The 14,349-nt window shown below is 35.5% G+C and overlaps 1 protein-coding gene across 1 annotated transcript in view; it reads left to right on the top strand.

Moving 5' to 3' along the window:
* The first annotated feature begins 1,881 nt into the window (after nucleotides 1-1,881).
* LOC143253922 (putative glutamate receptor) overlaps nucleotides 1,882-14,349 on the top strand; it is a 28,862-nt gene continuing 16,394 nt past the window's right edge. The window contains exons 1-4 of the mRNA XM_076508562.1: nucleotides 1,882-2,014; nucleotides 9,620-9,724; nucleotides 10,122-10,267; nucleotides 11,685-11,813. Of these exons, the coding sequence (XP_076364677.1) occupies nucleotides 1,924-2,014; nucleotides 9,620-9,724; nucleotides 10,122-10,267; nucleotides 11,685-11,813 (471 nt within the window). The 5' untranslated portion in view covers nucleotides 1,882-1,923. The remainder of the gene's footprint in view (nucleotides 2,015-9,619; nucleotides 9,725-10,121; nucleotides 10,268-11,684; nucleotides 11,814-14,349) is intronic.

Genomic DNA, 14,349 nt, shown 5'->3' with positions numbered 1-14,349 from the left:
TATAAGTTTAACTTCATGTTCGTATTATGTTAGTTAAAACTAGGTACAAATAGTATTATATAGTGCCACATTACTTCATTCGATAAGTTACATTAGTTTCTTTACTTGCTTTATTTAACATGTTTACGACTACTGTAATGACTTTCTGTGTTATATTATTATTATCGTACTTTTCTAAAGGCTTATTGGTTGGTTTTCGGTTTAGGTCCAGCCTGGTCGGGTGGTTAAAGTGCTTGACTCCCTATCTGAGGGTTGCGGGTTTGAAACCTAATCACGCCAAAAAGGCTCGCCCCTTTTAGCCGTGGGGACGTTATAAAGTTACGGTTTTTATTGGTCACAAATAATTTTAGAGAAAGCCGTGGAAAGTTCTGTATTAATTTTACATAGTTTAAGAAATAGTAAATCAGTGCCTGAAACTAATATCTAACGTTTGCGTGTTCCAGAAGAATGATATATTATATTATCTATTTATTTTAATATAATTATTAATAAAATATTTTTTTATTATCTTACTTTCATTAGTGGAATCTGTCTTGTATTTTTAGCTTAATTTATGACTAAATTAAACACAATAAGTTTGCCAAACCTCGTGACCAAACCTCGTGAGATATTATGGAGCTTATGGCCAAAACAACATTGTTAACAGCGAGAATCGCCAATTAATAAAACAATGCATTCTAATCATTCTAATCTTTCAAAGTAATAACCTAACAAAAATTTGCACGATTAGTTATATTCATCAACGGGTTTAATTTTAGTTTCACTCGAAGTACCTTCCTCTAATTGCAATTTACTACTAACTGCTTGTCTAGAAGTCCATGTAATTAAGTTTAAAAATAGCACGAGTCTTTCAGTTACAATAATCCCGGCATGGCCAGGTGGGTTAAGGCGTTCAACTCGTAACCCGAGGGTCGCGGGTTCGAATCCCGGTCACACCAAACATGCTCGCCCTTTCAGTCGTGGGGGCGTTATAATGTGTCGGTCAATCCCACTGTTCGTTGATAAAAGAGTATTCCAAGAGTTGGCGGTGGGTGGTAATCACAAGCTGCCTTCCCTCAAATCTTACACTGCAAAATTAGGGACGTTTATCGCAGATAGCCCCTCGAGTAGCTTTGCGCAAAATGTAAAATAACAGGTACAATAATTTACAATAAATTAATCACCACCAGTTGTTCTTTGTTCAAACATGGAGTCCCCTCATTTTATTTTATTTTTTTGCTTTTGGAGAAAAAGTTTTGCCTCATACAATACAAGAATATGAGAATAATAACCGGATAAAACCTTAAATTTTACAGTTGCTTTTAGACATTAACTATCTTTATTATTACAGCAGTTGTTTGGTGGTGAGATTTGGTTTAGAAAACTTGAAATCACCCAAGTCTACTGTGACTTTTGTCACATCGTTGAATACGGAGATTCCTAGGTTATGGGAACAGCGAAAACAAATATTAACAGTGAATGTATATGTTAAAGATTTTTTTTTTCACCGTGAAATTGTAAATAGAACCTGTGACGTAATGCCCATTGCATTCTACGTCACATAGTTTCTTTTCAATTGAAAAAGGAACAAAACGCATATAGGGTTAACGTTCGTGGTCGGTTAGTGGTTTGTTAATTAGCTTTGTTCACATTTTTGCTCTTAGGACGAAGGATATCGAGAAACGTGGAATTTCAAAACTGACACTGTCGTCATTGGTTTTGCGTTTCTACGTTATTGCACGAAGACATTGCTTATTGGCTGAATGGGATGGATGTCTTCTCTGATTGGTCGAATAGGATGGAAAACATCAAATGATAGGTCGTAACACCTGGCAGTCAATACAGAGCCAAATATAAATACGAGCTCCACGAGAAGACTTCCACAGAATCATCTACAAGACCATAGTTGCTTCATTAGAATAACATTAAATTTTGGCTGATGTAATGAGGCTGTTTACACTGTTGAGTCTTGTGTTTTACGTGTTGGCTGTGTGTTTATCGGAGCAGAAAAACACCTTAAGGGCGAGAGAAAGGGGTGAGGTTCATGTTTTAAATTTCTATTTCGTTTAATATAAAAACTGCTTGAAAATATTTTAAGTTATTTATAAAATCATTGATACATGTTACAAACGCCATTTTTGTTGCATGTTGGACAATTAACACGGATAAAGGTATTAACTGAAAGTTTATCTCGTAACAATAATACGTGAACTATGATTTTATATTCCTATTGTTACTTCAATTTCAACAGTTTATTTACAGATGTTTCGATCGTCAAATGCATCACTGATTAAAGTATTTTATTCTTACGTAATCGGGTCCGGCATTGGCCAGGTGGGTTAAGGCATTCGACTCGTAATCCGAGGGTCTCAGGTTCGAATTCCCGTCGCACCAAACATGCTCGCCCTTTCAGCCGAGAGGGCGTTATAATGTTACGGTTAATCCCTCTATTCGTTGGTAAAAGAGTAGCCCAAGAGTTGGCGGTGGGTGGTGATGACTAGCTGCCTTCCGTCTAGTCTTACACTGCTAAAAAAATGTTTTTACGTAATTGAAATTACGTCGCTGTAGTAATATAGATATTAATCTAATAGATTAACGTAGGTGATATATGAGCAAACAGTATCTATACTAACATTCGTAACGTAATGTTATAAGTAATGTATGTTGTTTGTAACGTATTGAAAGTGTGTAATAAAATACTATACTGACATTGTCACATATTAAGTAATATATTAATGTTCCATATTAAGGATATTTTATAAAAGCTTAGGGGCGTAGCTAGGCATAACTTTTAGTTACGCACCAATAGAAAACAGTGAATTTGAGGCCCCGCCTACAAAAAGGAAGAAATTTAAATCTAATTTTGCATTTTTATGACATCTTGTTTTATTGCGTTGCATACATAATATGTAGCATATTAAACGTACAGGCGACATCAGATATGCTCCCTTAGAGGCTTAGTGGTTCGACCGCGAACTTATATCGCTAGAAACCGGATTTCGATACCCGCTGTTGACACAGCACAGATGACCCTTTGTGCAGTTTTGTTCGTAATAGCGCGCTAACCACCTGGACTCTTTTACCAACGTGGGATTGGCCGTCATATTATAACGCCCCCATGGCTGAAAGAACGAGAATGTTTGATGTGACGGGAATTCGAACCCGCGACCCTCAAATTACGAGTGGAGTGCCTTATCCACGTGGCCATGACGGGTCAATATTGATGGGATAAAACGTACATATTTTATTTTGTAAAGTACAAAATAATCCTTTCAATCATATTGTTGTACACTAAACATATTCTGTAAACTTTACGGTGAAGAACTCACATGTCAGATGTTTTACTACACATACATACATATATATAGCGATATTTTGCAACAGTTACAGCGAAAATCACAAGTGGTTACCACCTCATTTTATAATAAACATTTAATGGTTTTACAATACATCGTGTTTCCTTCACTCTGCAGTTTATGTATTATAATATTTTTTTACAGAATGTATCCTTCGGGTTATGTACCACTCATTACATTTTGTATACTAAGTATATATGTGATTTATCATTGACTGTATGTAAAACTTAAACGAACATTATTTGTTTATTCTTATTCGCTTGGTTTGTTTCGAATTTCGCGCAAAGCTGCACGAGAGCTATCTGCGCTAGCCGTCCCTAATTTAGCAGTGTAAGACTAGAGGGAAGGCAGCTAGTCATCACCATCCACCACCAACTCTTGGACTACTCTTTTACCAACGAATAGTGGGATTGACCGTCACATTATAACGCCCCCACGGCTGAAAGGGTGAGCATGTTTGATGTGACGGGGTTCGAACCCGCGACCCTAAGATTACGAGTCGAGTGCCTTATCCACCCGGCCATTCCGGGCCTATTCTTATGTGTTATAAGATTCACTATATGATTAATATTTTATTTCTGATGCAATCCCAAGCTTTAGGAACCTTTAGATTGATCGTTAAAAGAAATTAACTTGTTGGATTTCATAAATCTTATGTTCATAATTTTTTAAGCCATAAACAAAACACATTCAAATTAAACAAAATACGATGCATATTAAAAAAAAAGATCCTAGATACAAGCTACTATGTGGGATTATAAAATGTATCCAAGGTTTTGGAGGTGGCTAAGGAAGAAAGACCCACATTATGGTGGGGGTACACCTTCTATTACCTCCAATTCGCTAGTCTCACATAAGAAGATTAAAAATTTAGAAATTATGAGTGTGAGATGTGAATGCTCAAAGCCACAGCGTCCCACATCTATATCACCCTTCACTGCCTGCAGACAGTTGTAGGAAGGTGACTACTCTCCCAAGTTAAAATAACAATAATAAAAAAAGATAAACATAAAAAGATGGAAAAAGTAAAATTAGGTACTTCCATTTGGGAGTAAGTAAGATAAAAGTTACTTCTTGAAGTTAACATTCCTGCCCTTAGTATAGTTGAGGCACTAATTAACACGACATCAGTAAAATGATAATTTAAATAAATAAAAATCGTGGTAGGTGTTCTGATTTAACACTTAGCATCTCAAGAAGAGGTGCAAAGCAATAGAGGGCGGTCAGAAGAGATTTTTTCTTCGCCCTACTCGTGAAGTTAAATTTAACTGGGCTGGTGATTAATGACGAAACCGACAAGATTTAAAGTTAACGAAATTATGTTGCAATCTGGTGGCAAATGTCCGTTGGTGGTCAGCGAGAGGTTAAATATTGACTTTACAAAAAAAAAACACAAGAGGATAGAAAGCTGTAGATCCAGGAACCTCAGACTTTGCTGTGGTGGAAAACGGGAGTACCCTAAGAAAGCCCACTTTCACGATCAGTGTGCAATTGATAATTTACTGCGACTATCGTGTTTCTATATGCGGTTCAAGGTGTACATCCGCATAAAGTAGTGCCAAGTTCTCAAGTTATTTTTAACTAAAAATAATTCGGGGAGTGGGAAAGAAACATGCACCCGCTGGCTCAGTGTTAAACACAAGGGATTAGAACGCTAAAAATCGGGGTTCGATACCCGCGAGGCATGAACTATATAGTTCGTTGTGTTGCTTTGAGCGTAAACAAAAAACAACAAACTGAAAGACCTCTTCCACATCATCCATGTGTGTAACCATTCTGCTACGTATCATCCATGTATGTAACCGTTATTCATACCCTGGACTATATCACAGTTTGAGTTCTTTGTTTAAAAGAAACACTTAATAGCTTCAGTTATATTCTATTGGTACTGACAATTTTAATAGTACATAATTGCAAAACTAATTTCTTTATATTAACATGGTACATATATATTTTTACATGACAATTTCACGAATATTACGCGACATTGTAGTTATTTTATTCAATACTGGAATAACAGACAACTGCAGAGAATTAATAGTTGATTTGGTAATTACATGTTAAGTTTTATTGCTTGTTTTGAAATTTCGCACAAAGCTACTCGAGGGCTATCTGTGCCTGAATGAAGTGCCCAACAAGTGTCACGCTATAAAGATATTGGTGAAGTTTTAGATACCTGAAAAAACAACAACTTTACTATAATGAAAGTACGTACATTTCAGACATCTATAAGAGAGCTTTACCATGGGACAATTGTATAAACTAAAAGGTCTAAAAAAAAAGTCTTTACTACAGGGTACGTCCATAAATTTCAGATATTTGAGCCCAGATAACATTTAGTTAGCTGCTAATCTGGTATTTAAATTAATATTAAAGTAATATCTGATAAGTAGAGATTTTTTACAAATGGGTTAACATACGAGAAAATTAAGTGAATTGGTTATTTAAAATAGAAACAGGAGAATGTTTAACAAGGTTATTTTATAATATCGTTTCTCGTGTTTCAGAGTTAGGCGTTATGTAGTGGTTAGCGTGCCGGGCTGCATACCTGAAGGTCCAACCTTCGAATCGTCATGCTCCGTTGATCACAATTCACACTTTTCGCTCTGAGAATTAATAGTTTTAAATTATAGGTGACTCTGCTCGTTACTGAGCACAAAGTTGCACAGTAGGATAGTTTTGCTGCGCCCACAGCGAGTATGGAAACAATTTTTAGGGCTTAAAGCTGTAAATTTAAGCAAATAGGTGAAGGAGAGAAGTGAGTGATATGCTTTGCGAGAAATTCAAAAACAAAACAAAAACAAACTAATACAGTGTGTAGTTCTTCATTTGAAGTTTAGTTTTTCAATAAGAGGAAGTTTTCGTTACTGATTAATTAAAAAAAATTCCCCTAGTATTCAGTGTATTGATTTCTAGTTTCAACCTTGACGCGGTTTCTTTCCCTTCTTTGCGTGGTCGCAAATGTTATTTTATTAAGGCTAGTAAATTAGAGTTTATTAGCTAGAACCGGAAATAATAATTTAATATAGCGTACTGTCTAAAGACTGGGCTGGAATTTTTGATTTATAATCGAATACTGTTTCGTGGTATAAAATATATACGGTTTTCATGAACACCGAGAAGTGAACATGTCACAATCACCGGCGAAAGCCTACTGTAGCTCACAGTTGGTGTTGGAATGATTTTCTTTCACTCGTGTGAGTTAATGTGTTTACGTTGTGTTTTCTTTTTACCGTGAATCTGCTTTCTAATATTTTTTTCGTTTATCGTTAAGAGCCAAACCTAAATAATAAATAGTAATTTTCAGTTCTCCGCCTTTGAAACACAATAACACAAACGGTAGGTGTTGTTACTAGCAACTAACAGTACGTATAAACATGATTTAAAAACAGGCTTCGTTCTGTTGAGATTAACGGCATGCAAAAGGTCGATAATTACCGTTAAAACAGACAATGTCTTTCTGATAGTCGTAAATTATGTTGGTTCTAAACCTTGGCTAATAACACAAAAGACGATAAAACAACTGTAATTTTATCAAAACACGGTTGTAATTTTACTTGTAATTTTAACGTGTCGAAATACAATTTTGTTTCCTTTCATTCTTAAAGTTTTAACCCCTAAGTGAAAACTTAATTAGTTGTATGTGTTTTGTCTGTCTGTCAGTCAGTAGACACTAAAATGTCGTCACATAAAAGGACACTGTAGGCTACAACAGAGCATGACCTACTTTCGAAAGAGAACCTTGCGGAAGTACATCTAGTATAACAAATGATTATTGTACTTGTTACACACTCAGTAATTTCGGTAAATCATGGGAAAAAGACGTTAACGAATATGAGTAAGTGTAATAATGTGGTCAATACTTATTGTTCCAGGTCCTATTTCTGAAAAATATTGACACGTTTTATTGGTCATTTACTCGTCTCAAAATTCGGCAACGTTTAACCTGTTCAGTGCCGTAGACGAGATAACTCGTCCAAGCCGATCGGTAACAGTGCTACGGACGAGTTAATTCGTTCTCAATAACACCTAACTTTAACGCTAGATGCCACCACCATACACGCATTTGACCTACTTACAAATTGTTTCACTTTCGATCCAAAATGGCGTCACGAAAGAAGTTAAAAAATGAAGAAGCATTAGAATTGTATTGTAGCAGCTGAAATACTTGGCAGTCAACAGGTTAAAAGGTTTCGGAGCAACTCATTCATTTTGTTTTTTTTAATCTGTATATAATTTTCTCACACAAGTTATTGTCTTTCAGAACACCTCTGGTTGTTTGCAAGTAAACGTGTCAATTGTATTATTCACGGACTGCGGGTGAAGAACTAATTTTGTTCAGTTCTTAGTTTCGTTGTTTGTTTTGTTAGTACTATGACTGATTCTCAGGTTTACCGTATTTTACGCTATATCGTGGGATCGTTATTCTAATAATTATCTCAAATAGTATAGTTCTCTATAATAATAATAATGAGTTATCTCAGACGTATAATTTTGTGTGATAATTTATTTCTATAAAATCTGAACGGTTTGTCTGTGTTAATCACAAAGCTACACAAAGTGCAATCGATGCTCTGCTCACTATGGATATCGAAAGCCGGTTTCTAACGGTGGAAGTCCAAATACGTAATACAAAACCACTGGGGTAAGTGGTCGTTTGAAAGGAAGTTATTTAACGTTTGTTTGTTTTCCTGACATACATAGAAATTAGATAATATGTTTTTGATATCTCGTTTTATGCTCTTTCGATACATTTAAAGATGTTTAACATTTTACATTTTATAAATTAATTGTACTACTATGTAAGTAACTATACAGCACACGGCAAAATGAAATAGTGTAATGTATTTTTAACCGGAGTTCTAGCATGGCCATGTGGGAGCTCGACTCTAAATCTCTGGGTCGTGGACTCGAATCTCCGTTCTACCAAACGTGCTTGCTCTTTCAGCCGTAGGGGCGTTATAATGGTACAGCCAATCCCACTATTCGTTGATAAAATAGAAGCCCAAAAGTTGGCGGTGGGTGATGATGAGTAGCTTCCTTCCCTCTAGTCTTTCACTGTTAGATTAGGGACGACTAACGTTCAGTTGTTAAATAAATATAAACAAACAGAAATTACACGTAAGCAAACTTATAACAACTTATTGATAAATTATCTAAATTATGTCTTTAGCTTAATCTTCAGTAGACCTATATTTTATATTTTTATCGTTTTTTAGCTTAAGGGCTTATAATGTTAGAATTTAAGGTTTGATCCTCGCGGTCGGTGCAGCACAAATAGGTCAAGGTTGTTTTTCTTAAGTGCAAATCTGTATAAACAAGGTTTGTTTTTTTGAATTTCACGTAAAGCCAGTCGAGGGCTATCTGCGCTAGCCGTCCCTAATTTAGCAGTGTAAGACTAGAGGGAAGGCAGCTAGTCTTCATTACCCACCGCCAATTCTTGGGCCACTCTTTTACCAAATAAATAATAGGATTGACCGTCACATTATAACGACCCCACGGCTGAAAGGGCGAGCATGTTTGGTGCGACAGGGTTTCGAACTTTCGACCCTCAGATTACGAGTCGAACGTCTTAACCAACCTGGCCATGCCGGGGCCCGTGCACAAAGAAACTTTTTCCTATTCGCTTATTTTAAATGAAAGGGGATTTCAGTATTAATTTTGAAGACTTCTTACCTTAGGCCTAAAATATTTTGTTATATTGATCAAGAGAGAATACGGTCGTACAAAGAATTTCTTTTTTTTTATAATTAACGCATATATGAAAGGCTCGTGCGAGAACCACATTTTCTTTGTTGTTCCGCGAATCATGTCATTGAATAGATAATGAAGGAAGGAAGCTCATTCAATTCATCGCGATGAAGCATGTTGTTTTTCTTCTTCTACTTTTTGCTGGAGATTTGTTTACAGTATTGATAAAGGATTTAATAGAAAGGACACATTCAAGTTGAAAATATTCTAATTAGCTAATGTGATTGCGATCGGCTCACTGACGTCATAGAAAGAATGCTTTTAAAGTCGGTGTTTTCTTATAGCAAAGCCTCATCAGGCTGTGTGCTTTTAAAATACAACACTTTAACTTCCTGTTGTGAATGTGTTAGACTAAACAGCGTGATGGAAAAAACAATCTAATAACGTTCTTCATTTCGATTATCAGATTGTTAACTAAAACTCATGACAAAAATTACGTCTTTAAAGAAAAAAAAAAGATTTATTTTGAACGAGCAGATGTGTTTGTGTTAAACTGATAAAGGTTTTTACTCTATTGTTAACGGCTGCTTTAGATTATCGAAGGCTCTATGAGTCAGTGATGTTCCAGACAGTAAACATTTTATCCAAACTGAAGTGGAGAGATGTTGAAGTTATCCTGCCGGAGATGGACAACATTGGTAAGGTCGTGACTTTTATTAACAATGTAACAGAAGAGGTTTTAGAGCAGGGTAAACCTGTTAGGTATAACGTACTTTAGATCAACCGAAAACGTCGTAACAGCTGAACCAAAAAACAAACAAAATATTTAAATGTGTTAATAAAATTTGATGAAATATAAAGATTTGAATTCCATTTGTTTCAGCCATGTTTTATTTTCAACAATATAACAGCAGGGATTTTAAAACAGCGTTTTAACCAGTTCACTTAGATATAACGTAATTTCGACCAATTGAAACAAATCTTAACACCTAAACCAAAAACAAACAAGGAATTTCAATGACTTGATAAGAATTATTGAAATATAAGAATATTTATTCCAGTTTTATTTCATTAAGTGAACATTTCATTTTTCAGATACATCTCAGTTTGAAAGAGCTTTCTTCAAAGCCATGTATCAACACGGCTTTACCATTTCAATAGCTCCCTCCGATTTATTTTCTAAAAATGCTATTGATGTACCTGTCAGAAAGGTTACTCTTGTCGAACAAGCAGCACCAAAGGTAGTTGAAATATTTAAAACTTTTATAATGTTTGTTTTGATTTTCGCGCAAAGCTACACAAGGGCTATGTGCGCTAGCCATCCCTAATTTAGCAGTATAAGACTAGAGGGAAGGCAGCTAATCATTACCACCCACCGTCAACTCTTGAGCTACTCTTTTACCAACTAAAAGTGGGATTAACCGTCACATATAACACCCTCACGCCTGAAAGGGCGGGCATATTTGGTGCGACCGGGATTCGAACCCGTGACCCTCGGATTATGAGTCGAACGCCTTAACACGCTTGGCCATGCCAAGAACTAACTTACGTGTTCAAATATATGCTAATTTTTTTTTAATTAAGCACAAAGCTACTCAATGGTCTATCTGTGCTTTGCCCACCACGGGTATCGAAACCCGGTTTTTAGCGTTGTAAGTCCGCAGACATACCGCTGAGCCACTGGAAGGCATATGCTAAAAATGATACAGTTAGTCAAAAACAAACTTTGGAAAATTGAAGTAAATTGTGAAATTATGTTGCTACATTTACAAACTAGCATCGTGTGTCAGTAACCATGTATTATGATATATAGTAACAGAATGTTACTATAAGCTTCATTTACGGAAAACATTGTGTCATGGTTAAAGATATTGTTAGAGGAAATGAAAAAATAAACGATTATCTTTTATTCTGGCTCCTGTTCGTATGAAAATAATTCATTTGGCTGTAGTAAAATAAGTTTAGTTAATGATAAATGTAGAATTAAACCATATTAATTCATAGATTCACCAGGTATGTAATTAAACCAGAATATCTCTTTCATGACGAATCAAACCAAAATATTTCATGAAAGTATAACCAAGGATGAGGGTCGCGGGTTCGAATCCCGGTCGCACCAAACCATGCTCGCCTTTTCAGCCGTGGGGGCGTTATAATGTTACGGTCAATCCCACTATTCGTTGATAAAAGAGTAGCCCAAGAGTTGGCGGTGGATGGTGATAACTAGTTGCCTTCCCTCTAGTCTTACACTGCTAAATTAGAGATGGCAAGCGCAGATAGCCCTGAAGTAGCTTTGCGCTAAATTCAAAATCAAACAAACAATACTATGGGTTCACCCCTGACGTTGGACTGTGTAATTGGTTTTCGTGACGCTGTCCACCTCAGTTGTGTTTTTAAATTTTTAAGGGCCATTAGTCTTATAAATTGTATTTAAGTTTTAATTTAAAAAATAGGCCTTTGTTTTTAACATAATTCCATTTTACGAAATTTAATAATTTTTATTTTGTTTTTAACTTTTTTTACCGGTTGTTTGGCGCAGATAATTATATTTCTTTGCATCGCCAAACAACACCAACAAATTATAGGATTACTTTTGTAGTTGTTATATTTGATTGTTAAAACGTTGGTAGTAATTCAGCACCCTGTGTTTTCCAACAGATGTTTTCAAATCTGACATTCAAGGACACGCCCTCTATATATATATCTAAAGAACCAATTGACGACAACGTTTTAAATCGCACTTATCCTTTTACAAAGACCCTTCTGGTGGGCCCGATGAAGGAAATAGTAAGTTAACATATATAATACGTGATGTATACTGTTTGTTTTCATATTTCTTGGAATAACTAAAATGGTTTTACGAGATTTTAATTTGAAACAGTAAATGCGAAACCAATTTGAGAAGTTTTACAAAATGTGAAGATATATTTTCATAATAATGCTTAAATAACTGCTAAGATATAATTAATTTGTCTCTAAGAGTAAGGCCTGAAAAAGAACCAAAACCAAAAATGTCTTCCCGACTTGTTTATTACTGGGGTTTTAACAAGTTGAAAGTCTACAGAGCCTGACGAATGTTCAAAAGTTTAAAAAAAATGTGTTAACGTTGTGAAAGACAAGACCTGTTTTTTAGTTTATTTTGAATTTTGTGCAAGGCTACACGCGGGTTATCTGCGCTAGCTGTGCGTTATTTAGCAGTGTAAGGCTAAAGGGAAGACGGCTAGTCATCACCACCCACCGCCAACTCTTGGAGTACTCTTACCAATGAATAGTGGGATTGACTGTAACATTATAACGCCCCCAAGGCTGAAAGAGCAAGCATACTTCGTGTAACGGGGATTGGAACCCGCAACTCTCAGATTACGAGTCGAGTGTCTTAACCACCTGGCCATGTCAAGGCCTCCAAGGCCTGAAGAAGTCCTAAACTTATGTTCATTTCACGTCTTAATTTATGCTAAAACTTTCTTGATTAAATGAGTACATTGTTACAAGCCATTTAGATGTCTTCTTCAAAATGGTACCAACTAAAATTTGGTAAACTAGAACACGTGTTTTATTTCACAGATCTGAAAATAAAAACAGCAGTTTACTTATTTATTTGTAAGTATTGGTGTAGTGTTGAAGTAATCTATTTATTTATAAAACTTTCGAATATAACTAACATTAAAGTTAGATATACGATACTAGTTTCACGTTTGTTGCTTAAAGAAAAACCTCGTTAAATAATACCCAATCGAAGACAAAGATACCATAGGGATCGAAACCTGATTTTTAGCATTATATTCATTTTATTGAATGTTCTTGTCGTAACTCACAGTTACTTAGAGATGTTCTGTCTTCAAAATATAAGAAAAATGTAAAAACAGTTCGATGTCGTGGTTTAATGTAAGTCAGGTATTATATCATTAAATCTGTTTCATTTCTGATTGTATTACAAGATTTATTATTGATTTCCGATTGTTACGTCACAGTTATTTAATACTGTAAATCGCAAAATGCTCACGACATTCTCCACCAAATACGTTTTAGTTTTCCCTGTTTTACAATGCTGCAATTATCTTTATATTTTATCGTATTTCAGATTATTGCGTCTTATTTAACACGTGAATCGTGATAGATCATTTATATTTATATACGTTCCCACCAAGACTGAGAGGACTTTTTGTACTGAAAACAACAAACGATTTGCCTTTCTAAGACTTACCGATTTAATCTTATGTCATTCACTAACTATGGAGTTCACACTTTGTATCAAAGTAGACAAGTTTCTATTTATGGCTGATTAGACACTGTTGCTTAAAGAACTGGCCCAGACAATGTAAACTATACCTTATACCACACTTGTATTCCGTGGGAGTAAAACAATTGTTAATATTTTACTTTAAGTGTTTTGTGTTACTCATACATCATCACCGTTATGGATTCATTAATAGTTGGAGAGATAAATAGTCCAGAGAAATGTTGTAACCACGACGCACTCTACCGATAGTCTTAGTGTTAATGAAGTATAGCTTTTCATTTTCACTTAGGCCCAGCACGGCCAGATGTGTTAAGGCGTTCGACTGCTAATCTGAGAGGCACGGGTTCGTACCAAACATGCCCGCTCTTTCAGCCATGGGGGCGTTATAAAGTGATAATCAATCCCACTATTCGTTGGTTAAAGAGTAGCCCAAGAGTTGGCGGTGGGTGGTGATGACTAGCTGCCTTCCGTCTAGTCTTACACTGCAAAAGAAGTGACGGCTAGCGCAGATAGCTCTCGTGTAACTTTGCGCGAAATTCAAAACAAACCGAACTCTCACAACTGAAAGTGGGAGCACCTTCAGGAATGAGACTCGAACCAGTAACCCTCAGATTGCATGTTACAGTTTTTCTTTTTAAAAGATGTATGTCGAAAAATATAAACAACAGATGTTTGAATTCAATTATATCAGGGCTCATTATTTTAATTCTTTAAAGAAACATAAAATCGTATCGAAATTTAGTTCACATGAACTCCCCCTAAAACAAACGAACCGATATCTCAGTGTAATAATGAACATGAGAAATGACTATCGAAAAACAACTGTCTTATAAATGATTATAAAGTTCTCGCTATTGCCATCTACAGGATTTTATATGTACTAAATTATTTTTTTTTAGTTTGATATTGTAAAAATAACTGTGTAAAAGAAACTTATTTTAAGCACCTGGCTATGTCGGATTCTTCAGGCTATGAACTTAAGAAACATATGTAGGTGGGTGCTTTGATGAATAACGTAAAACGCTTATCTTTCAATCAGTTTATTTATAACATAACATATTGTTATAGTATTCGTTATAACCC

The sequence above is a fragment of the Tachypleus tridentatus genome, chromosome 1 (assembly GCF_004210375.1).
Source record: "Tachypleus tridentatus isolate NWPU-2018 chromosome 1, ASM421037v1, whole genome shotgun sequence".
NCBI lineage: Eukaryota > Metazoa > Arthropoda > Merostomata > Xiphosura > Limulidae > Tachypleus > Tachypleus tridentatus.
Note: the sequence above shows the minus strand (reverse complement) of the source record. Positions and strands in the feature narration are given on the sequence as shown.